General features: G+C 44.2%; 1 protein-coding gene across 8 annotated transcripts in view; it reads left to right on the top strand.

Annotated features, from left to right (window-relative positions):
* TTC13 (tetratricopeptide repeat domain 13) overlaps positions 1 to 25,478 on the top strand; it is a 76,433-nt gene that overhangs the window by 49,215 nt on the left and 1,740 nt on the right. For 5 of the 8 annotated variants that reach the window (XM_047703621.1, XM_047703619.1, XM_047703623.1 and 2 more), the window contains 11 exons: positions 1,227 to 1,383; positions 6,298 to 6,428; positions 6,965 to 7,097; positions 7,935 to 8,027; positions 10,247 to 10,330; positions 11,147 to 11,231; positions 18,827 to 18,936; positions 21,346 to 21,481; positions 22,074 to 22,153; positions 24,278 to 24,356; positions 24,506 to 24,585. In XM_047703621.1, coding sequence (XP_047559577.1) covers positions 1,227 to 1,383; positions 6,298 to 6,428; positions 6,965 to 7,097; positions 7,935 to 8,027; positions 10,247 to 10,330; positions 11,147 to 11,231; positions 18,827 to 18,936; positions 21,346 to 21,481; positions 22,074 to 22,153; positions 24,278 to 24,356; positions 24,506 to 24,585 — 1,168 coding nt within the window. The remainder of the gene's footprint in view (positions 1 to 1,226; positions 1,384 to 6,297; positions 6,429 to 6,964; positions 7,098 to 7,934; positions 8,028 to 10,246; positions 10,331 to 11,146; positions 11,232 to 18,826; positions 18,937 to 21,345; positions 21,482 to 22,073; positions 22,154 to 24,277; positions 24,357 to 24,505; positions 24,586 to 25,478) is intronic. The other 3 variants (XM_047703622.1, XM_047703624.1, XM_047703620.1) reach the window with 1 other exon arrangement.

Genomic DNA, 25,478 nt, shown 5'->3' with positions numbered 1-25,478 from the left:
GCCATCATTAACCGTCTCCTACCAGTACTGTCCAACGGTAAAAAATTAGTAGCCCTGGAGTTGTAAGTTTCTAGTAGCCACGTGAGAAATATAAAAGTAAACATGGAGAATTAACTTTAATAATGCACTTGATTTGACTTGGTATATGCCTAGTATCAGTTCAGTATATAATTAATATGAAAACACTATTCATTAATACCATTAGGTATTTTACATTATTTTTTGTGCCAAGTCTTTGAAACCCGATGTATATCTTATACTTACAGAACATCTTTATATTTACATCTCAATTTGGTTGTTAAATTTTCATTGGAAATTCCTAATTTGAACTCCTGTTTCAAGAAATTTAAAGTTGAAAAAGTAGATTCATATGTGTGAGTTGCTCCAAACATACTGAAGTTTTCTAACAATTCACTCAAATATCAATTTTTACATTTAGATTAATTAGATTCAAATTTAAAATGTGATTTCTTGGTCACACTGGCCATGTTTTTTACTTTTTTTTTCTTTTTTGAGAGAGAGTGTGTACACAAGCGTGAGCAGTGGGGGAGGGAGCAGAGGGAAAAGGAAAGAGAATCTCAAGCAAGCTTCACGCCCAGCATAGAACCTGACACAGGGCTCAATCTCACCACCCTGAGATCATGACCTAAGCCAAAATCAGGAGTTGGATGCTTAACCGACTGAGCCATCCAAACACCCCACACACTGGCCATGTTTTAAATGTTCGCTAGCCAGGTGGCTAGGGGCTGCCTATGATTTCCTCTTGTTTCCTGGTTTAGTAGAACACGTGGACTGAAGGAGGGGCACTCCATATCCCGGCATTTTTCTGCACTGCTTCTCTAGAGATAAGCAGCAGCTCGTCAGCTGATGAAATCATATACATAATTGATTCACATCAATTGACAGAGAACCAGGCTCTGTCTGACACTGAACTTGGATTCTCAGGCTCTGCAACTGGAAAGTGAGAACTTTGGTGCTCTTCATGGAAAGAGGATTAAAACTTAGCCAAAGTGGACCCAGATTGACTGGCTTATGTCCGATCTGGTACTTTGAGTTGCCCTGTATCCTATAGTAATAGGGACTTACTACAATTTGGTGTCTCCATTTAGAATTCTTGGAATTCTTGGAATTAATGGTTTGTTAAAGAGTATTTGTATGTCAACCGGCAATAAAAAAGATTTCTTTGGCAATATGTGGGTGTGTCAGATCTCGTCTCCTGTCTGCAGAGTATTCTCGATATCTTCACGCACACCTCGATACTCCTCTTACGGAATATAACATTGACGTGGATCTGCCTGGAAGCTTTAAAGACCACTGGGCTAAAAATCTGCCTTTCCTCCTGGAAGACTACGAGGAGCAGCCAGGGCTGCAGCCCCACATAAAGTAAGTGCTTCAAATGAAAATGACCTTTTTTTGCTTTTCAGGCTGAGCTATCAGCTCGTCGTGGTAACTCTTGCTCAGCAAATGGCTTCCCGTCCACTGTTTCTTGGGAATTTATCTTTGGATTTGGTATGCCTGCAGATAGCTCTTTTAGTTTCCCAGGTACATTGAAGCTTACCTTTGAATATCCCCTTCCCTTCCGGCCCAATCTTCCCTGCTAATTTTATGCAACCTTCAAACTTGAAATGTAGTCATTGACCGTTGTTGCTATGCATTACTATGACCACGTTACTTTTCAAACAAACGGTGACTCAAAACCAAAAGTTTGAAATTACAGTGATGGCCGACTACTGCTGCATGATGACTAAAGGGCTGATTATAAAATGATTAGATCTAGGATAGGAATTAATCCCTGGGAGTCGAGCAATGCCTTCAAAATTAAGAAAAATCTGCCAAGATCAATCCCCTCACTCCCTACAAAGAAAGAAAACAAGGGACAAATCCAAGCTAGAGTGATGCATGATAGGCACATTTGAAAGGAAGAAAGTGTCCTAGAGATGAGGGCATCTAACAGCCACTGCAATGGAATGCCTTCAGGCATAAGCAAGATGGGTTTTGGACCACATTCACAGGATCTCAACAAGAGCAAATGCAGATCCTGCCTGGGAAGACTGTAGTGCCAATTTGGGGGTGTAAGTATTCCCACAGATTAAGATCATTAGTATGAGAATCAAAAACCAAGATCACCAAAACAATATGTGAAAATCAACAGAAATTACAAATAACAGACTTAGACTCTCAAGGACTTCAGATACTGGAATTATTGAATACACTCTCTAACTCCAAATGAAATATTTGAAGAAATTAGGAAGAAATAACAAACAAGAAACAAGAGATTATTAAAAATGACTGGGCAGGGGGCGCCTGGGTGGCTCAGTGGGTTAAGCCGCTGCCTTCGGTTCAGGTCATGATCTCAGGGTCCTGGGATCGAGCCCCGCATCGGGCTCTCTGCTCGGCAGGGAGCCTGCTTCCTCCTCTCTCTCTGACTGCCTCTCTGCCTGCTTGTGATCTCTCTCTATCAAATAAATAAATAAAATCTTTAAAAAAAAAAAATGACTGGGCAGGTTAAAATTAAATTGGAGGCTTTAGGAATAGAACATATAATCATTGAAATAAAGAATTCAGTATATAAGCTAAACAGCAAATTAGACATAGCTGAGAGAAAATGGCAGAATTAGAAGGCAGAGCATTAGGAATTATCTCGAATGTAGCACAGAGAATCCAGGTATTATAAAACATGAGAGAGAGAAGATGTGGAAGATATAAAAAATGTCTAGCATATATTTAGATGAAATCTTGGGAAAAGAGAATGAAAGAGAGACAATTTTTGAAGACATAATGGCTAGCAATTTCCCAGAATTAAGGAAACATAAATTTACAGAATTTTTTAAGAAAGCAAGATAAGGGGCGTCTGGGTGGCTCAGTGGGTTAAAGCCTCTGCCTTCAGCTCGGGTCATGATCCCAGGGTCCTGGGATTGAGCCCCACATTGGGCTCTCTGCTCAGCATGGAGCCTTCTTCCTCCTCTCTCTGCCTACTTGTGATCTCAGTCTATCAAATAAATAAAATCTTAAAAAAAAAATTCAAGAAAGCAAGATAAATGGCAAGAAATCCATATCCAGACACATCATCAGTAACAAAAGAACACATAAGGAGAAAAATTTTTTAAACAGAAAGAAAAATCTTACCACCTATTTAAGGTCAGTAATTGGACTGACTCTAAGCCTTTCAACATCAGAATGGCAGCTAGAAGATGATGGACTATCTTCAGAGTGCTGAAAGAAAAAAATAACTTTCAACCTAGAATTCTGTAGCCGACAAAACTATCTTTTATGAATAAAGACCAAATAAATATATATTCAGACAATAAAAAGGTGAACTAACCACCACTTGCCATTCACTAAAAAACCTTCTAATTGTGTAATTGAAGAAAAAGGCAATTAACCTCAGGCAGGATTTGAGATACAAGAAGGAATCATGAGAAAAGAAAGATGGTATGCTTGATGAATTGGTAAGTCTAAATAAGCATTGTCTTTATAAAATAATACTTTATTTGGGGGCTTTCTAAAAAGGACAGAAAAAATACTGGGCACAATAGCAAATAAGTTGAGGGATAGCAAGAATTAAGTTTTGTAAGGGAATATGAGTTAAATATTATGTTAAAGCTTTAAGTTCTACATAAATATTTAAAATATCTAGGGTGAGTACTAAAAGTTAGAAACAAAGTGTACAGCTTCTATATTAGTAGAAAAGTAAAAACAAAACAATTAAATTTAAAATCAAGCAGAAAAAAGGACTGGAAGGGAGGCATTAGAAGTAAGTGGGACAAATGAAAAGAAAAAAAAATAAGAATAGGTTGAAATAATCCAGATATATCAATAATGACAATAAATATAAAGCGACTAAAGGTCAAAAGGTAGACAGAGTTGGATTGGAATGTTTTTAAAATCCAGTTAAATGCTTTTTACAATGCATAAGAACACAAAAATTGAAAGTAAAGGAATGGAGGAAGTTCTATGTGGGAAACACTATAAGAATCCTGATGTAGGTATTAATAGATTTTAAATTATTAAATTTAGTTTGATTTTATTTTTTTAAGATTTTACTTATTTGAGAGAGAGAATGAGCAAAAGAGAGCGTGAACAGTGTAGGGGGATGACGAGCGAGAGGGAGAAGCATGCTCCCTGCTGAGCAGAGAGCCCGATGCAGGACTCGATCTCAGGATCCTGGGATCAGGACCTGAACCGAAGGCAGACGCTTAACCATCTGAGCTACCCAGGTGCCCCTAGAAAAGGATTTCTTTAGACACGCAAAGCTTAGACCTTAGAAAGACTAATGAATTGGACTCCATTGAACCTAAGAACTACTGTTTGACAAGAGACACCATGAACCATGAATAGCTAAGTCTGAGTTACAAAAAGCTACTTGCAACCTGGAAACTGATTATCCAAAATTAATGTCCAGAATTTATGAAAAAGTCTATAAATTAAAGGTAGAAGTCAAATAACCAGTAGAAAATTTTGTAAAACACATGAATAAGGGAAAGGATGAATGGCAAATTTGGTTGATAAGTACATCTGACCCCATTTCTCACCCGTGAGAATGAACAGATATTACAAAGTCCAATAATAGTAATATTGACTGGGGGGTGGGGGGCCAAGGAGGATTTTTATACATGCCAGGTGAGAGTTGAAATTGCTATAACCACGCTGGCCAGGTGTTTGTCATCATCTTGTAAAACTGAACATTGGCACATGGTACAGTCTTACACTTCTGCCGTGTGAATTCGGTAGAGGAACTTGTACTTGTGCACATGTCCGACAGGAGATCTGTACCAGACTGCTGGTGGCGGTGTTTCTTCAGATGGAAAACCGAGAATCATCCCAATGTCAATGAACAGAAGAGTGGATAAAAGTGATACCAGCCCACAGTGGGGTACGCTGTACAACAGTATAAGCAGACAACCCATCTGAGAGTGTGGATTAATCCTAAAATAGAAAGTTGAGCAAAAACAGCGAGTCAGTAAACTACAATGTCCTATCATTTTCCCCATAAAATTCTTGAGCAAAACTATAGAATATATTGTGTAGGGCCACATATTTGTAACCTAGTTTTTTGTTTGTTTGTTTTTTAAAGAAAGGAGTCATGAACATAAAGATAAGTAAGCTCTCGCTGGGAGGCAGGATAGGATGGGGACGGTAGCATACAAGTAGATAGACAATTGGTCTAGTTCTTAAATTGGGTTAATGAGATTGTATGCTTTTGTGTGTATCAGTTATTATATAATCAGAAGCATTAAAATAGGCTGGCCAAAGAGGTTATATTTATTCTCTGCCACTCCTTTTTAGAGAATTATCTGTGTGCAGAAGAGCAATAACATGGCAGGCCTCACTGCAGTCTCTAGACATCTGCTGGCCCCGGGCTGATGTCTGGAACTGGGGTTTTAGGAGCGTCCCACCGTTCCCCGAACTGACAAGTGGCTCGCTGTACCTAAGCTGTTTGCACAAACAACGCGGTCTGTGCTAAACACCGACTTTCCTTCTGGGTGTCTGGAATATGGCAACTTGGCAGCTAGAGGCTGCGTACATGCTCAGCCCCTGATAGAAACCCTGAGCAGTCCATGTCTTGTGAGTGTCTGTGGTTGGTGGCATTTCACCCCAGGAGTCAATCCTGTGTTGTCTCCACTGGGAACGGACCCTTGGACGCTTCCACCTGGTTCCCACCTGGTTTCTTCTGGACTTAGCCCCATGAGCTTTTCCCGTTTGATGATTGTGCTTGTGTCCTTCTGCTGTAATAAATCTCAGCCATGAGGATGACTGTGCAGTCCTGTGAGTCTTCCTAGTGAATTACTGAACTCGACAGTGGTCTTGGGACCCCTGCACAGCCTCTAACTTAAAACTGCAAACTTTGTTATGCAGACTTCAAGGATGTTGGCAGCTAAGCAAGTCCTACTAGGCCCATAGGCCATTTCCAAGTATACTTGGTATAATAGAACTTGGGACAGGGGTAGGGGATGGACATGGGGCAGACATCTGGTTGCTTATTGATAAAGACAGTCCATGCAGTTTATGTATTCTGGGGAAGTTTTTTAAGGCAAATAATGGTCATAGGTATCTTCTGATTCTCACTCTAGTTATCAGTGTTCCAAGTGTATGATGATAATGGTGTGTGCACACACTCACGAAGATTCCGTCTTTCAGTTTTTGTGTGGTTGGGTGCCCAGCACCGAAGTCAAGATTCTGTGGTTGTAGGTTTCTTGATTAGTTTTCTGGTGGAGGAAGTGACTGCTTTCCAGGTGAAGCCTGATTGCAGGACATCTGTTGTGAAAGTCCTGACCATGTACGTGATATTTCTTCCAGAGACGTGTTACATCAGAACTTTGAGAGCTACAAGCCTGAGGTCCAAGAGCTGATCTGTGTAGCTGATCGTCTGGGATCACTGATGCAATATGAGACACCTGGTTTCCTGCCAAACAAGAGGATACACAGAGGTATTCTGAAACCGTCTGAAAATGGAAACACTTCTGACATTGTCAAACCATGTTGTGCTTTAAAAAAAGAAAAAATAATCATTTGGGCTGACTCAGAATCTCCGTTTGATCAGGACAAGATTGTGGAGATTCAGTCCCAGTGAGTTCTAAAAGGAGACGGCCGCCAGCATGGTTTTCGTGCTGTTGCTGTAGTGTAGACGGAGAAGCTGGGTCTCAGATCGGACAGTCCGTCCATGGGCGCCGTCTGCTTAGTGTGGGAGCAAGGGAGAATTTAAACCTCCAGTTGCATCCGTAGGAAGCAGAGCTGGGAGGAGACAACTTTGGGGGCACCCCTAGTTTCCCTTGATAGATTTTAGTTCTATTAGGACCATCAGGGCTGTAATGTATCTCTGGGCTTGTTAAAGTGCCAATACTCGTGATTCTTTCTTTCTACGATGACCCTGGAGTTAATCCCCGAGACTCTCTAAAGTGGGTGAAAATCAGTTCCTCTGACGTGTGCTTCACACGCTTGTTTTCTCAACATTTCCTTCTTTTAGCCATGGGTTTGGCAGCGTTGGAGGTCATGCAAGCTGTCCAGCGTACATGGACCAACTCGAAAGTTCGCATGAATGGGAAGACACGGCTGATGCAGTGGAGAGACATGTTTGACATTGCCGTGAAGTGGAGACGGTGACTAATCTTTAAATGAAAATACACTCAAAGTGTTATCCTTGGGAAGGGGTAGAAGCCTCCTCCAGTTAACGGGTGTTTCTGAGTAGTGTAGTCGATGTACGGTATTACATGAGTTTCCATGTATGGCGCAGAGATCTGATGAGTCTGTATGCTACACCGGGTCACATGAGGGTCGCCACCATCTGTCCCCACACAACACTGTTACAGGATCACTGACGGGTCCTCCTGCTGTGCCTCTCATCCCCGTGGCTTGTTTCCGTAAGTGGGGGCCTGTACCTCCCACTTAGCTAACAGGTTTGGAATCCTGTTTTGTTTACTAACAGCAGGCCTCGTAAGTTTCATTTTCCTCTCTCAACTTTGTCCGAAATTGCTGGCATCCTTATTCTTTGAAATAAACTCAGCTACTGTTTATGAACTATAGGGACTGAGTGCTGTCGGGTTTCCAAGCATATTTTTAAGTGAAGTGTTTTAGAAAAAGCCGTCTCTTGGAGAGAGCGTATCAGGGTGTGTTGTCCCTTCGAATGAACTTCAGTGTCCCAGTCCCTCCATAGTTGATGTGTGTGCCTGCCTCACCAGCTACAGTGTAGTGGGGGAAACCACTGATACTCGTTTATATGAGAAAAATACTGCCTTCTGGTAAACCTGGACTGACCCCCTCCTTGGTCCACTTGGAACTCCTGTTTGGAATCTGCAGGTCGGTGTTGCGTCCTTTGAGAAAAGCCGAGCAGCTGCTTCCTCCCCACTTTGCAAAGATCTCTCCTGTTCTACTGTGAATGCTTTTGAGCATTTGTAAGTTTGATAAGGTCTTCATCCTTAACAAGCTCTGTTTTATAGGATTGCTGACCCAGACCAGCCTGTGCTGTGGTTGGACCAGATGCCAGCACGGAGTCTTAGCAGAGGTTTTAACAACCACATCAATTTAATCAGGTACGAACCTTCCGTGCATCTTTCCTGTTTTCATAGGACTTTATTCTCAAGAGGTCATGGAGACCATGAGCGACCCTTGCTCTTTCCCTGGTGACTTTTTGACAGGGGGACACACAGGTTAGCTCTGCACCTGCAGGGTCCCGCCTGCATTCATTTCAGCTAATCCAACTGTGGGGGAAAATGCAGAACATCCCATGCTCCTTTCTCTGGCTCTTCTCTTTGATGCACAGCTCTGTTGAAGGGAAGACGGTCTGATTTTTGCTTGGGATGTTCTTCTCATAGGGTCCTAAAACATGACAGCAAGTAATTAGATGGAGAATATGACATTTCCCATGATATCTTGGTGATGTTGCGTGGCTTGAAGAATTCTCAAACAAGAATTGTGGTGGGGGAAGGGCTCCCCTGTCCCATCACCAAAACCCCAGCAAGCAGAGGGGTTGGCTCAGTAACACTCTGGTAGCTAAGTCTTCCTGGAAGGGCGAGCCACGTTAACGGGAAAGCCCCTGTCTTGTCCAGAGGCTCTGTAAATTCAGGACATGGGTTCTTAGCCACCTTCATGTGCTTAGCTGCCCTCAAAGTAGGTGACAGACAGATATTAAAGATCATCAGCTTCAAGGAGAGCCATGAATTTAATATCAGATAAAATTCGCAAGTGTGGTCGTCATGTCACATCTAAAATGCTTCTACCTCCTTCCAGAAGCCTAATCAACTAGATGTCATTCAGTACAACTCTGACGTTAAGTTTAATGGAAATGTCATTTGTGCACTTTTTTTTTTTTACGTCCTAGAAAAATAATTTCCTCTTGTGGCTGGTGTGTTGCTGTTTCTTATGGAATAATTTGTGACATGTGGAGATAGGCCACCGTCTTTATGTTGTGCTGCATGCTAATGACGTAGCTTAGTGAGGACGGACTGATGAACTACGACATGTGTGTTAAGAGTGATGGTGCTCATGTGTACAGGACACAGGGGACACAGAAGAGGGGTGTCTAGTCCAGCTTTTAGGTGATGCTTGAGCTGTTTGGGAGGATGGATGGGAAGCAGAAAAGTGGGTGAGGCATGGACACACAAGTGAGTCAGGCATGGTCAGGAGAGGGTGACTCCTTCCTTAGGACTGGTGATTAGCATCAGGAATTGAGGCTTAAAAGGCAGAGACCAAAATATAAAAACTTTTTTTCTAAATATAAATAACTTGATAGCCACTTAATGTTTCCCCCACCCCCGCCAAAAATGACGAACTGTTCAGAGATTGTAAGCAGAGAAGTGGCAGAGCAGATTGGCACATTCAGATGGTCACTTGGGCTGTAGGTGCCAAGATAGGGGAGAGAAGGCGGTGACCCGGGAGAGAAGGGAGGTGGTTGGAAAGTTGTGTAATGAATCAGGTGAATGAGTACCAGGTCCGGATAGCTATGTGGAGGTGAGTGGGAGGGGACGAGGTGGATATTGAGAATGTAGACTCAGGAGTACAGGTGGCAGGTTGGAAATCGGGGAGAACGTGGGGATCCATGGGAGGCAGCCCCCTCTCCGGCTCAGGTGCGTGGTCCTTCCAGTAGGCCAGGTGACACTAGGACAAAAAGTAGGTGGCCATGTTGTGGGGCTGGGGCTGGGGGCAGTGCAGGGTACGGGAGTGACTTCCTGCTCACAATTATGAACTTGATGTTTGAGACGCCTATAGGGAATGCATAAGGGAGCAGCTGGGTGGGTTCCGTTAGACACATGTATGCCAGAGGGACGTGTGCATCAGCGTGTGGGCTTTACAGGAAGTTCTGGGAGTTTTAGAACTAGAAGGTGGGGATAGAAGTGTGAGCAAAATGATATTTAGAGTGGACAGAGGAGATGAAGGCCACGTGTGAGCTGGACTGCAAGGAGTGGGAACAGGTAATGCTACAGGGAGAACCAGGGGAGAGGAGAAAAAGGAAAGGGCTTCCGAACAGGAAATTGGCATGCAAGTACTTGGGGATTTTATTTCTCATTTTGGCATCTGCGGGACTGAGTTTGGTGCCTTTCCTACCAGAAGAATCTGCAGGAGCTCACAGGCAGTCTTGCTAAGACAGTTCTTTGCTGTTTCTGTTCATGGGCTGCAGACAAGCACAGTTCCCAGAATTTTTTCTGCATTATTGTCTTGGCCGTCTTAACTGTTTTCTTGATTTAACCTGGCAATCAGGTGTTGTTTCAAATATGTCCCTTTGTAAAAAGAGCCTTTTTTTTTTTCCTTACAGGGGTCAGGTGATTAACATGAGATACCTGGAGTATTTTGAGAAGATTCTTCATTTCATTAAAGATAGGATTCTTGTTTACCATGGGTAACCCTTCGGTTTTCTTTCCCATGCTAATTGCTAGCTGTGGTCTATTTTGCATTAGTTATATTTGTGAAACTTGGAAACTAAGCCTACTGACAGACTAAACAAAGTATCAGCTGTTTGCACGGTGTTCGAAACCAGAATCTCTCCGTAATAACCTAGCATCCTTCTTTGAACAGCTTCACAAAATCCACAGGGTGTTTCTAATCTTACAGGATTGTGACTTTTCTCATCTCTTTCCTCCAAAGAGCAGGACATTTCTTTGAGTTTCTTTTTTAGGGACTTCAGCCATCACATTCATTCTCCCTCCCGTGAAAGGCCATATGGCATAGATACAATACTGAACAAAACCCTGGGGAGAAAGAATTCTGAATGGAAAGTTCTTACCCAGTACATGTAAGATTGGTATGAAAACCTAGCAGGATACTTCCATTTGAGCTACTTCAGCAAGGAAAAAAAAAAATTCACTTCTAATTTCAGAGGTGGCACAGGAGAATCAAGGTTTCATGGCCAAACCAAGATCCATATGTGTTACACAAACACTGGCTGAGAGTCTGTTCTGCCTTTCCCTGTTTCACTTTCTGGAAGGGCTGCTATTTTCTTAACTATGATCTGCAGCCCCAAATTCATGAGGATTAAATCACCCCATTATTTAGAAACTTCTGTTCCGGCCCAATGTTTTGAATATTGAGCTACTCACAGTTGAGGATGATTTATTTAAATTAAAGGTAATAGCAATTAATGTGATTATTACATTTCTGTATTAATTTTAGTTGCCATCTCCCTCTCTCTCTGTCTCTCGCTCTTTCTCTTTTTAAGAGCTAATAATCCTAAAGGATTGTTGGAAGTTAGAGAAGCTTTGGAAAAAGTACACAAAGTAGAAGACCTCCTTCCGATTATGAAGGTAAGTTTATTATCAAAATCCCGTGAGGTGTTTTTAGAAAAAAAAAAAACAAATAAACTAGAGCACTTTTTAAAAAGAATTCATAACTTTAAATGCATGTTTATTAATATTCCACTATAAGCATTTTAAAATTTATAAAGCATTCTACCTGAAAACACTAATGGAAACACACTCTGAATAAGAACCAAAATAAGACACAGGCATCAGTCTCAAACTATGAAGCAAATCTGTGAGGAAGCAGTTGATACAGGGAACAGAAGGAAACTTAAAATTCTCTGCCATTGAATTCTGCTCCTGGCTGGCCTCTGTGGAGTACCTGGTACTTGACTGCCTTTCCACACCACAGCAATTCTAAAACAGGACAAAATACAAGGCAACTATTTTTAGGCGCTGACAATTATAAGACTGTGCTTTCTGAGAAGAGGGAAACACCTAAGGTGAGCCTCATGTTCACCCCAGCTTTCTACCCGGGATTACTTACTGAACCCCTGTGTGTGTGTGTGGAGCGTAAGCAGAGTCTGGAGGCCTTACTGAGCTAAGGAGGCAGAGATTGGAGCTGGGATATGCTCAAGTGTCTGGAGTTTACAGGGCGGAGTCCAGAAGAGGAGGGAGCTGCTCAAGGTGAGGATTTCCTGGAGGTCAGTGTGAGAGTCCTTGACATCCTGGGCTGAGAGCTCAACTGTGGGCGCACAGTGAGGCTGAGAGGCTCTGCAGAGAGTGGCCGCTATGGGGGGGTGAGAGCTGGACAGAGATATCGGCGGTTCGACACCACTGACAGACATTGGAGTTGTGGCCTTGCCAGGATGGAGGGCTGTGAGCACCTCGGCTGTCTCATTACAACCCCAGAAAGGACACACTGTAGGTGTAAGACCCCCTAGAATGAGGTTTACATCCTACAACAAAGGACAGTTTCTAAATAGATCATCCTCAAAGAGAAAAAAAAAGTCTGAAAGGATTAAATGGATCTGCTAGTGATTTGACTGCCTCCCCAAACAAAACTCACACCCTTTAAAGGAGGAAATACAATCTAGACTTAATTATTAGACAAATGAAGAAGCAGGACAACGTGACCCATAACCAAGAAAAAAACCATTTGACAGGAACAGACCCCCAGATGATCCAGAAGTGGGAATTCGTTCTTTCAAAGTCTTCGCTTCATAAATGTATTTGAGGACTTAAAGGAAAACATGAACACAATGCTGAAGAATCGCAGCGAGGAAACGGAAACTATGAGAAAACCGAAAGAAAAGTGGAGGACCCAAAAGATTCAGATGGGTGACCAGCTCACAAGACATGTTGTCTGTAATCCAGCACTCAGTTCACTTAGCAGGACGCTGGACAGAGAACGAGGCTTTGTGGCATCCTCCATCTCATCGTGAAGCCCAGCAGGGACCCAGACGTGGGTCCTGTCCCTTTCTCTACAGGGTGAGTGAAGTCAAGGTTGGTGCCCACCCTCACGGAGAAGCCACTGCTTGGTTTTTGCGTATGGCCTAAGGTTGGTGTGTGGGTTCTCCACTTCCTTGTTCTGAGGCCGTCTTCCCGATCAGAAGGTTTTACAAGGGCCCCCATCGTTTCTCAGGGGAGGCCAGTGATGGAACACTATTCAGTAACAAAACAGAGAAAGGGCACTGTTACACCCACGGCAGCTGGGCTTAACCTCAGAAAAAAACATGATTTTGAGCAAAGGAGGCCACATACAGAAGAGTCTGATTCCATTTCTAAGAAGTTTGATCTGCAGGGAGAGTTATCAGAACAATGGAGGCTTAGGAGAAGTGGGATTGACCTTAATGTGGTAGGAGGAAACTTTCCAGAATGATGGCAGTACACTGTATCTTGATGGAATAGTGGGTACATGGGCAAATGGATGTATACAGTTGTCAGAATGCATCAGATTACATGTGAAGTTCATTGGTTATAAATTCTACTTCAATAGAAAGTACATAAATTAATTTCCTGAGAGATTTGAGCCAGCATCATATGATAGATAGATAGGAGCAATAGAAAAAAATAGAATTCTCATAAATCAAAAAATAACCTCAGGCTAGTATATTAAAGTCAGCTGAATATCAAATATATATGGGCTAGAAGATCAAACCAATAAAGTCTCCCAGAATATAGTATGTAAAAGACAAAGAAATACAAACTATGAGAGACGATGAACAGAAGATGAAGAATGGACCTATCTGATAGAAATTCTGGAAGGAGAGAAGAAAGATAAGGAGAGCGATTAGTCAACAAAACAATAGAAGGAGAACTTGAGAGATGAAAAGATCAGTTGAGGGCCCCCTGGGTATTCAACATGATGTTCAACATTGACTTCTAGACATATTTTAATAAAATTTAGGGATTTCAAGGTGAAAGTTCCTCAAAAAAATTAGAGACTTATCATATGATCCAACAACTCCACCTCTAGGTGTATGCTCAAAAGAATCAAAAGAAGCAACTTGAACAATACTTGTACACCTGTGTTCACGGCAGCATTGTTCACGTTAGCCAAGGGATGGAGGCAGCTCAGGTGTCCACCGATAGATGAATGGATGAGTCATATGTGGTCTAGCCATACAATGGAATATTATTCAGCCTTGAGAAGGAAGGAAATTGTAACCGCGGCTAAAACATGGACGAAGCCCGAGGACATAATGCTACATAAAAGTAGCCAGTCACAAAAGGACGAATGCCCTATGATTCTTGTCATATGAGGTGTTGAGAGGAGTCAGATTCATAGAGACAGAAGGAAGAATGGTGGCTGCTAGGGGCTGGAGGAGGGAGAATGGGGAGTCAGTGTTTAATGGGAACAGAGTTTGTATTTGGGAAGTTCTGTGGATGGATGGTTGCAAACAGTGGGAATGTACTTAATGCTATCAAACTCTACATTCACAAATGGTTAAAGTGGCAGATTTATGTAATTTATATTTTATCACACACAAAAAAATAAAAAGAACATCTTCAAGCTTCCAGAAAAAAACAAATACCAAGGAAGGAGAATTCCACAGATGCCCAACTTCCCTCCAGCAATAGCGGATTCTAGAAGACAACTAAGGGAAATTTATTTGCACCACTCTTCCAGTGTTCAGGTGTGAAGGTCAAATGAAAACGGTTTCAAACAGTCATTTAGGAATTTCATCAAGCCTAGGTTTTCTTTGTCAAAATGATTGAAGGACCTGTGTACTCTCACAAGTGAAGCCCAAGAAAGAAGAAAACATGAGAGACAAGAAATCATGGTGAACAAATAAGCCACTGGCATGAATTGTTAATGCCTGATGTTAAAAAATACATGTCTGAAATTAAAGTACCCACTACTGTCAACCTTAGAGTCCGAAGAAAGCAGAGAGGAAGTAAAACTGTTACTAAGGTATTTGTTTTTTTCAGTGAGAATATAATCACTGGCTGACCCATGATATTGACAGGAAAATACAGGTTTAAATATCTATATTAAAAATTTAAGGCAGGGCACCTGGGTGGCTCAGTTGGTTAAGTGACTGCCTTCAGCTCAGGTCATGGTCCCAGAGTCCTGGGATCAAGTCCCACATTGGGCTCCCAGCTCCATGGGGAGTCTGCTTCTCCCTCTGACCTCCCCTCTCATGCTCGCTCTCTCTCTCTCAAAATAAATAAATAAAAATCTTTAAAAAAAAAAAAAGAAAATTTAAAGGCAACACTGAAAGGATAGTGGTGGGATGTATAATCCTCTGCACGCCTAGAAGGGGGGCGCCTGGGTGGCTTAGTGGGTTAAAGCCTCTGCCTTTGGCTCAGGTCATGATCTCAGGGTCCTGGAGTGGAGCCCCACATCAGTCTCTCTGCTCAGCGGGGAGCCTGTTTCCCTCTTTCTCTGCCTGCCTCTCTGCCTACTTGTGATCTCTCTCTCTATCAAATAAATAAATCTTAAAAAAAAAATAAATGCCTAGAACGTAGGGAAACAGCATAAAGACAACAAAGTCAGTTTCGCTCAGAGCTTACGAAAAGGGGAAAAAAGGAGGGTGGGTAGGAAATGGTGTAATGACAATGAGAAGTCAGCATGGCATTATGATCGATCCCCAAGGGAGAGATGGAGGATCTCACACTGGTGTTTTAAAGCCCAGCTACGTGCGATTTACAGCAGACACGCTTAACAAGAGAACGTTTAAAAAAGTAGAAGGGAGAAAGGTACACCAGGCAAATGCTAGCGGAAGGAAGGAGGGTGTGGCGATGTTTATATCAGAAACAGTGTAATTCAAGATGGAGACCTCAAAGTACAGAAGTTTTGTTGTTTAAAAATCTAATCCTTTAAGAAGTTATAATTTTAGGAATCTCTTCTCTGCCTGGGAGTAGAACTATTCAAACATTTGCCATCAGCAGGGGGATTTTCTTTTTTCCAACTCCTGCTTTGAACTTTAATGTAAAAGTTGAATCAGTGTTCTTGTAGCTCTGGTAGAGAGGTTTGATTACATCAAATGACATTTAAGACACGGGTAGGACCAGAGCTTGTCCATTTCTGAGGAATAACCGGGAAGCATCACATCGTGAACAAAGCAGCGAGCTAGGATTCTGCACGCCAGGGCCCCCTCTGCCACACTGGGCTTGGCTGACAGTGGAAACTCTGTCTAGATCCCAGACTCCTGTCTGCCAGGAGCAATGATTCTGGCCAGACCTCCCCTCAGGGGGCTATAGCGAGTGTCTGATGAACTAAGGTGGCGGTTCCCAACCTTCTCAGAGCCACTCTGGTATTGACTCAGTAACCATGTTCCATGACCCCTTTCCTGCACTCAGATGAAACTCACAGAGAATATATCACACCTTCTCAAAAAATTCTTCCAAATGTCACCATCTCGTCACAAAGGAGGTCTGGCAGGTAGATCACCTGTAATAGACCAGCGTGTGTGTCGTTCAGGATGTCAGCATTCAGGCTGGTCTTCACGAGAAGCTGTAAGGAAGGAACTGGTCGTTTACACTCGTTTACATTTGAACCTGACAGCGGCAGGCGCGGCCCTGTATCTCTATGTCACTTGCTGACTTAAGAATCATGAGCTATAGTGTTGGTGGCCCCGGGGTTTTCTGAAACAGTAACCTTCCCAACAATGCCTGACACCCTCCTCCCTCAGTTGGACATTCTATTTAATATTCATAGAAAATTCAGTGCATATTAAAACTATGTAGTTCCAAGCCCCATGTTGGGGTAGAGATTACTTAAATAAATAGAAAACTTAAAAAAAAAGAAAACATGTAAAAAATATTTAGTGTCTAAGTGTGAAATGGAGTTTGGTTCCAGGTGCTGGTGATTATTAAGTTATAAACAGGTTGTTCATGGACACGAAAGCCCAGCAGGGCATTCACAGTCAGTCGTGTGTCACATGTGAGTGTCTAGTGTTCTCGGCCCCACCTGCTAAGTTCCAATGGTAGCTTTCCGCGCCACCCTGTCCCCGAAGCCACCAAGCTCTCCCATAAATTCCCCAGATGCCCCCCAGAGGGCAGGACCGCTCCACGGAGGGCCACTGGGACAAACCTCCAGAAAGAAAACAAGCATGTGTCTCAGTTTTTAATGTCCTTCTTTCTTGATGGTATTTTAAGCATTACATTTATTCTATTAGGTAAAGTCAGCAGAGGCCAAGTCAGCTGAGGGGGATTTTGACCTTTTTTTGTGTGTCTTCATTTAAAAAGAAAAGCCTAGTGGGCTTCCAGCCTGCGGTGGCTCAGTGCAGCGCGAGGCCAAGCGTCGCCCCCCTGGGGCCAGCCTCCCAGTGCAAGGTCACTGTGTGTCCAGCCGTGGTGTGCAGGCGACCGTTCCCGGGCTGCACCGGACACCTGGCTTTCACCGGGAGCGTGGGCATGCTCATATTTTTAAAGGCACACACAGAAGTATATAAAGACCTTTCATTCTAAAGCGTTCGGTGCAGTATGATGTGATGACAGCTCCCACTGAAATGTTCTGTCGTTGAAAAACCACGTTAAAATACAGCTGACCCTTGAACAACACGGGTTTGCACTGCATGGGTCCGCTTATATGTGGGTTCTTTTCAATAAATACAATACAGTCCTGTAGGTGCACCTTCCTCATGATTTCTTAGTAACCTTTTCTTCTCTCTGACTTTAAGTATACCGTATAAGATACTTACAACAGACAAAATAAATATTAACCTTTTATGTTATCAGTAAGGCCTCTAGTCAGCAATAGACTATTAGTAGTTAAGTTTTGAGGGAGTCAGAAGCTATGCATGGGTTTTTTTACTGCAGGGGGGTTCAGCTACCCCTCAAGTGGGTCAAGGTCAACCATATACCTCAGCTCCCCTTGAGTCAGCTTACGGGCAAATAATGTGGCTGAAGGTCATGAAAGCCTGGGTTCATGTTTCCACTCTGCCACTCCCCGCTCGGTTCAGACAGGACCTGCCCTCCCAGCTGGTCTCCTCCTCTGTAACATGGAGACCACGCCCTGTCTTACTGGTATGTTGTGAGCAACAGATGAGAATTGGCATAGAGGGTTCACACGTGTTCCTCTAGAAACCCCTTCTCCGTGGAAGATGTTGCTGTCCCAGCTCCTGACGCTGGCTCTGGTCACCTGTTCCTCATGTCCATTTGTCCTTGGTCCTTTGGACTGTTCATGACACCCGCTGGGTCTTACTGGTTGTAGACAGCCTTTCCCCCAGTAGTGGCTTATGTGAAGCACAGCCTCCTCTTATTTTATCCTTGGTTCTCTTATTCAAGTCTATCGGTCCTTAAAAAATAGTCGGCAACATTGAACAATGTGGGAGGATTTTTTTCTGGAGTAATGACAAAATCTATTTACTGGCATCTTGGCTTTGTCAAAAATATCTTTATTTATTTGTTTTTAAAAGATGTTTATTTATTTATTTGCCAGAGAAAGCGCAAGAGCACAAACTAGGGGAGCAGCAGGCAGAGGCTGAGGGAGAATCAGGCTCCCCGCTGAGCAAGGAGCCGGGCGGGGACTTGACCCCAGGACCGTGGGATCATGAACTGAGTGAAACAGATGCTTAACCGACTGAGCCACCCAGGCGCCCCTGTCAAAAGTATTTTAAACAAAAAGCTGGCATCCGGAACTGCCTTCATACTTGTCACCCCTGAAGGGCATTCTTGGCTCCCTGTAATTCCTTTAATGTACGTTTCCATGGTCTGCAGAGTTGGAGTGAGAGAGAGAGAGAGAGAGAGAGTGTGTGTGTGTGTGTGTATGTGTGTGTGTGTGAAATTCTCCAGTTGACAAATATAAGTCTGAGTACGTCTCAAAACAAATGAGACTGCCTTGAAGGAACCACGAATGTGAGCACAAGGTGTTGGAGTTACGGGATCTGGGGTGCAACCATTCTGCTAAGAATCCAAGTTGCCGATAAAGACCATGAGGAAAACCCAAAGGGCACTCTCAGAAGGGCTGGCACCCCGCTGGCTGAGGCTCTGTGCCAGCCTCTGGTGGGGGCCTGGAGTTCGTGTGGGGCCCTGGGGACGGGCAGAGGCATCCCTGGTCACTGGACAGGTGTGCGTGCTCTCTGGAAGCAGGAACTTACTTCTGTGACGCTTCTCCAAGATGTGGAAGGCGGAGTCACTGCTACAGAAGACCTCCTGGGGGTTTACAGTGAATTTCACGCTAGTAATGTGATTTTTTTTTTCCCTGAAAGCAGTTTAATACTAAAACGAAGGATGGGTTCACAGTGAACACGAAAGTTCCCAGCCTCAAAGAGCAAGGGAAGGAGTATGATGGGTTCACAATCACCATTACAGGAGACAAGTATGTATGCTTCCTAAGTGTGAGTATAAGGGCGGGCTGGCGTCGGTACTGCTCCGGGTGGTGGGACACACCGGCTTCTGCTTTATCCTGAAACGAAAATTACCAAGGTCCAGCGTGTAGTTGTAAACTACTTTGTTAACGTGACTTGTAGGCTACTCTGCCAGCAGATACATTTTCTGACCTTGCTGGATCTAACGGCTTTCTAGATACCGGGTATAATATCGAATGTGGAAAGCATTCTTCCAGGTTCTTCACGTTCCTTGTGGGCAACACTTTTAGTAATAAAATGAAAAGAGATGAGGGGTTGGCAGACTGAAGGCCATTGTAAGAGTTTTTAAATACAGGGGCACCTGGGTGGCTCAGCGGGTTAAAGCCTCTGCCTTCAGCTCAGGTCATGACCTCAGGGTCCTGGGATCGAGCCCCACATCAGGCTCTCTGCTCCGCGGGGAGTCTGCTTCCTCCTCTCTCTGCCTGCCTCTCTGCCTGCTTGTGATTGCTATCTGTCAAATAAATAAACAAAATTAAAAAAAAAAAGTTTTTAAATACAGGTTTTAATATATTTTGAGAGCGGTGCAGTCTTATTACAGAAAATTTAGAATACACAGATAAGCAGAGATAGAAAATAAAATCACTGAGTTGTTTTCTTTAAAAACAGGTTATATGCTACATATTGTTTTATAACCTATTTCTTTTGTGTCTTACAGTTACTTTATCATGAACATTTTCCTTTATTTTTGTAAGCATTTGTCATGCTTGCATAGTATTCCATTTTGTGGGTCTTACAGAGTTTCTCCTATACATTTTTTTGATATTGACCATTTTAGAGTCTTTCTCATTTTTCACTTTATAAATAGCCCCGCAGCGACTTTTCATTAACCGGTCTGATTTGTCTCGGAAGCCCAAGCTTCATCCAGGAGCCTCCACATCCCTTGAATCCGGGGTGGCATGCTTGCCCCTCCCCCACAGCAGGCATCCCTCAGTTTGGTCGGCCTGCAAAGTGCCCGCCCTGGGACCTCCACCTTGATTTCTGCCGGCTCCATCGTAGGGCTGTGACTTGCCTCTGCCTCCGGGGCTACATTTTTTCTTACGTGCTTTTGCGCTCAAACCACAGGAGCCTCTCCTTCAAGTTCTCTGTCAGAACCTACCCAGGCCTCCATGAGTAAGCACCAGCTTAGTAACTTCCAGGTTTTGTGACTTTTCCCAACAACTACTACCCTCTCCACCCCGGAAGGAATTCCAGGGCTTGCTAGTAACGTAAAAATGACTCCCCTGCCTTTCCACCCACTTGTGAGATACAGATCTCGTCATACGGTATCTCCAGGCAGAAAGGAACGGTGGTATGAAAGAGTAGGTCAGGTTCCTTCCCTGTGAAATGTGGGTTCTCTCCCTGTTGTCTCACCATATTTGTTACCTCCTGCCCTGGGTCCTCTCAAGTAGGCTCTGGTGCCTCTGTCCCTGATCTCCTGGTGGCTTTCAGTGCTTTGTCAGTGTCCCTGAGGCCCCATTCCACTGGCTGTTAAACCACTCCCCACTCCACACCCTCCCCATGCCCATGGATACCAGGACCAGCTCCCTTGCTGGGCACTTAAGGCCTTTCATAATGTGGCCCTTGCAACATTTCCTGCTTGCCTATGCTGTTTTCCTGCCAGAACTTGGCCTGCTAACTCGACTGGACTGCTTGTTCCCTGAGGTCACCTCCCACCTCCTGTTTCTGAGCCTCTCTTCCTCCATCCTGATTCTCACATTCAGGCCCCTTCCCCCTTCCCCTGTGAAGCATTTCCTGTTGTCTTCCATATCTTCCAAACTGGACCTTATCTGCCGCTTTTGAACCCTGACGTGCTGTGTGATCGCCCTGCGCGTGGTCTTAAAATAATTCATGGCCTCAGGTCTCCCTCATTCCTCGGTAAATGTAGCAGCTCTGCCACGTTCCTCTTTATAGGATCTAAGAGCCATTTATTTATATAGTAATGCCTGTTGCATCAAATTTGTCTCCTCTGTAGAGCCTGGAGTGGAGCTAAGCGTGCAGCAGAGGTTTAAAAAAACACAGTAGAGTCCCTGAATTTCTTCTGCACGCAGTTCTGGCTCTGATCTTCAATTATAACAGGGTGGCTGTCTGAGAAAGTCTTTACCATGTATTCATTCTTGACCATGTGTAGTTATTTCGTTCTGTAGTAGCTTAAGCTCCTGTAGTACGTACGTATGTTTAGACCGAACAAAATACCGTATTTTATGGAATACTTGCCTACGTACGGAACACACCTCAATGTGTGTGGTTAGAAAGGTGGGACACGTTTGCAGCTATGTTTTGTGCCACATCAGCCTACCAGTTCCTTCCTTCTTTTTACTCCCCGTGTTTGGCTTGTTGAATTGTATAATACGTGCCTTTGACACACATTGTTGTATTTTTAGGGTTGGCAACATACTGTTTTCCGTGGAAACGCAAACCACAGAAGAAAGAACACAATTCTATCATGCTGAGATAGACGCACTTTATAAAGACCTCACAGCAAAAGGAAAAGTACTGATTCTTTCATCAGAATTTGGGGTAGGTTTTTGTTTTTTTCCATTTTATCCTTGCTTCCTAGGATTCACCAGTAACCTTTGCAAAGCCTTTGCCCATCCGTGAGTAGTATGAATCTTACGCTTGAGATCCGCTTTCAGTGATGACCTATAAGGACTTAACATTCTTGTAGAAACAATTCCCATATTTATTTATTTATTTTTAAAAGATTTTATTTATTTGCAAGAGAGAGTGTATGCACAGAGGGAGAGTATAAGGGAGAGGCACACTCCCTGCTGAGCAGGGAGCCCGATGCGGGGCTCGATCCCAGGATCCTGAGATTAAGACCTGAGCCAAAACCAAGAGTTGGTTGCTTAGGTGCCGGAAAAGTTTTCAGTTTTAAATACAGCTCGGAAGACATTGCCCTAAACTGAACCGCATACGTGCCCCTTCGTTAGGGAAAAAATGGTAGCGTAGAGTATAAAATATCCAAGAATATGAAAGGAGGTTCCCATAGGAGAAAAGTGAAATAGTCCTCTTCCCAAGGTAAGTTTTTCTTATGTCTTGTCACCTTGTGAAAAACTAGTTTATAATCTAGTTTTTAAATTCATGAGCCCGTGTCTTCTCTTTTTTCCAGGAGGCCGATGCTGTTTGCAACTTAATCTTATCCTTAGTTTATTACTTTTATAACTTAATGCCACTCTCTCGAGGGTCCAGGTGAGTGATAGCCTATAATCTGAAAGTTTTTACACTTTTTTGCTTGCAGTGCTGGTTGTGGCCGTGGGTACAAAAGTACCCCAAGTAATCGTAAGAAATCCCCTTTGGTTTTTTTTTTTTTCAAAATCCACCCAGAAATCACATCCTTGACCCACCACGCCGTCAAAGGAATTATGAAAGCTTGTTCTGAGTAGCGTGCTTCCCATTTTACAGGCTGGGGTCGATTCATTTGACAACTCAAGTGGCTTAAAGGCCTACTGTGTGCGTGCGTCGCCCTCCCTGATGGGCCCAGACCGTCCCCCTGCCCTCTTCTCCCCTTGCCCCCGGTTCTTGTCCATCCCTCGACCTCCAGCCCTGACGCTTCGGACGTTCAAGTCAGCAGCCGCCCGTACCGCCTGCGCTGCTGCGAGCCCCTTGCTGCTGCTTCTGAAGCCGTCAGGAGCTTCCCCGTGTCGCCGACGCGGCCTTTCCGCCTGCTGTCAGCCAGCGCGACGCGCCGCAGATCATGAAATTCGAATTTAAGATGTTGGAGCTGAAACAATGTGCTGGAATGTTCTTGTCTTCAACGCTTGGACAGCAAACCGTCCCAGTGTGGTAGTACGTGTTGTTACCGCGAAGAGGCCGGGAAACAAGCCAGGCGCCGAAACGCTGCCGTGGCCGCCCCACGGTTACTCGCGGGCGCGGTTTCTGATGCGCCCGGCCCTCCGCGCCCCTTTGATCCAGCGCTCAGGCGGGTGCCGCGCGGATGCCCAGCAGTTTCCCGTCGGTCCTCACAGCGCCTTTGCTGGCCCCTGGTGACGGAGGAGGAAGGAGGTGACGGGGAAGGAAGGGCAGCTCTCGTCCCCGGCGCTCTTCCCCTAAGAGCCCGCGGCTCTGCAGTCCCTGGTCCCGTGGGTTCTGTCCTCTCTTGTGCTCAGAGCTACGGCCGTAGTTCAGACCCGTGTCACCCCGTGCCTCTCTGTTGTCTCCCTGCTTCCAGGCTTTTCTCCTTCCCCTCTCTGCCCCAGGTTTTTATTTATTTATTTATTTACTTTTAATTTTTAATTCCAGGATAATTAACATACAGTGTTATATTGGCTTCGGGTATACAGTGTAGAGATTCAGGATCTTTGCCCCAGTTCTTCATACCTGGTGCCTTGGGTACAAGCCCGGGGACAGTGGGCACAGTGTGTGTCTGTGTCCTGTCCTGGTTTGTCTTGGGACTTCTCAAAGGCCCTCCCGTTGCTCCTCCAGGACACCTCCTTGCGTGTCCTCACACCTTCGTGTCCAGGACACCTTCCTGCGTGTCCTCACACCTTCGTGTCCACATGGGCCCTGCCTCTGTGCCAGTCATTTCCCTTCCTTCCCTTCTAACCCCCTGGACCCCACCTCGGCCCTGGAGACGCAGCCTGCGTGCCCTTGGCCTCCATGGGGTCTTCCCCCTGGGCGCCCCCCAGGCTTGACTCGCTGCATGTGCAGGCTTTGTCAGCAGCCTGCCTGCCTCTGCCTCCACGGCCAGCCGGCTCGCTCTCAGGCGAGAGCCGCCCGGTTATCTTTACGCGGAGGGCCTTGCTCGGGCACACGCAGCCGGTGTGTAGTAGGTCTGTCAGAAGCAGGAATGAGTTTGTTATCGGCCAGGAGGGGAATTTATATAACACCTCAGCTCTCAAACCGGTCTCTTGGTGCTTCTGAGACTGCGTTCTGCTTTTCTTCTCTGGGGACCGCAGTGTTTAATGCTTAAACAATAAGATTAATATGTTTGTATTACAAAGTATATCGTATACGTGCATTTTAAAAGCCAAGCCTTGTGAAGTTGCTAGAAATAGGAGCAGACCGATCTTCTAATTCATTATTTCATAAGAATAGAAAAAAACACGTGTAAGAAAACTCCTAATTAAAAGAAACACCTTCTTTCCTCAAAAAAAGAACATTCTGGGTCACATTTACCCTTAAAATAGTGAATCTAAATATTTTTGTTAGTAAATTAGTAAATATTTTTAAGACACGAAAATATTTTTTAGTTTAATTTCTAAGGACTTCTTAAGTAAAATCTCATCTTTTATGATAGAAAATCCATAGTGAGCCTTTCATATGACCCCTGCTCAGAAACCAGGACTGACTGGTAATTATTCTTTATTTGCATAGTGTAATAGCGTACTCCGTGATCGTGGGAGCGCTGATGGCAAGTGGAAAAGAAGTAGCAGGAAAAATCCCCAAAGGGAAGGTACGTCGAAGCTGGAAGGGCAGGCGGTTGGCTGTGTGTTCAAATCCCAGCCCTCAGATTTTTGTGCTAAGACCCAGAGGTGAAACCGTTCTCAGAGTGAGCCTCTCTCCTCCAAATTAATCACATTCCTAAATTTCTTTCTTTTTCAGTTAGTTGACTTTGAAGCCATGACAGCCCCTGGTTCAGAGGCCTTTAGCAAAATAGCCAAAAGCTGGATGAACCTAAAAAGGTAATTACTTGGTGACGGTCAGTAAAGGGGGTGGGGGACGTCCTGCTGCTCTTGGAGCTCGCTGTGTGATGCTGGGAGTACGCTCCCTTCCCTGAGTTCTTACTTTGCAAGGAGTGCAATCCTTTTACAAGGCTAAGTTGTTCTCCTGTCGATTAGAACCCCTGAAAGAGGGGCGCCTGGGTGGCTCAGTGGGTTGAACCTCTGCCTTTGGCTCAGGCCATGATCCCAGGGTCCTGGGATGGAGCCCCGCATCAGGCTTTCTGCTCAGTGGGAAGCCTGCTTCTCCCTCTCTCTCTCTGCCTGCCTCTATGCCTACTTGTGATCTCTGTCAAATAAATAAATAAAATCTTTAAAAACAAAAACAAAAACCCTTGAAAGGGTGAGTCTATGGATAAAAATAAACAATGAGTAAAAAGGTTTGTGAAAAGAAAGTGACACATGTCCTCTTTGTGCAATCAGGCATTCCTCACTCTTGGCTAATTTACCCTTTATCCCAAACTCTTAGGTTCAGTATTCAGGGAGGAATTTGAAAACTGTGAGCCGGTCCCATTTCGAACTTACTCTGAGTGGGAGCACATTTTTACCGCACGGTAGATTTTCAGAAGGTGGAATTCATTGTAGTGTGGGCGAGGAGTCCACGTGAGTCCCTAAATACTAACAGACATTGTCCCCAGCAGCTACCATCACAAGTCTGGCACGCCCTGATCTTTCCTGGCTCTGGTTTCCAGGACTTTTGGAATGAAATTAAACCCACAGATGCTTTTCCTTTTTTTTTTTTTTTTTTTTAAGATTTTATTTATTTGACTGCGAGAGAGAGATCACAAGTAGGCAGAGAGGCAGGCAGAGAGAGAGAGGAGGAAGCAGGCCCCCTGCTGAGCAGAGAGCCCAATGCG

The sequence above is a fragment of the Lutra lutra genome, chromosome 14 (genome assembly GCF_902655055.1).
Source record: "Lutra lutra chromosome 14, mLutLut1.2, whole genome shotgun sequence".
Lineage (NCBI taxonomy): Eukaryota > Metazoa > Chordata > Mammalia > Carnivora > Mustelidae > Lutra > Lutra lutra.
Note: the sequence above shows the minus strand (reverse complement) of the source record. Positions and strands in the feature narration are given on the sequence as shown.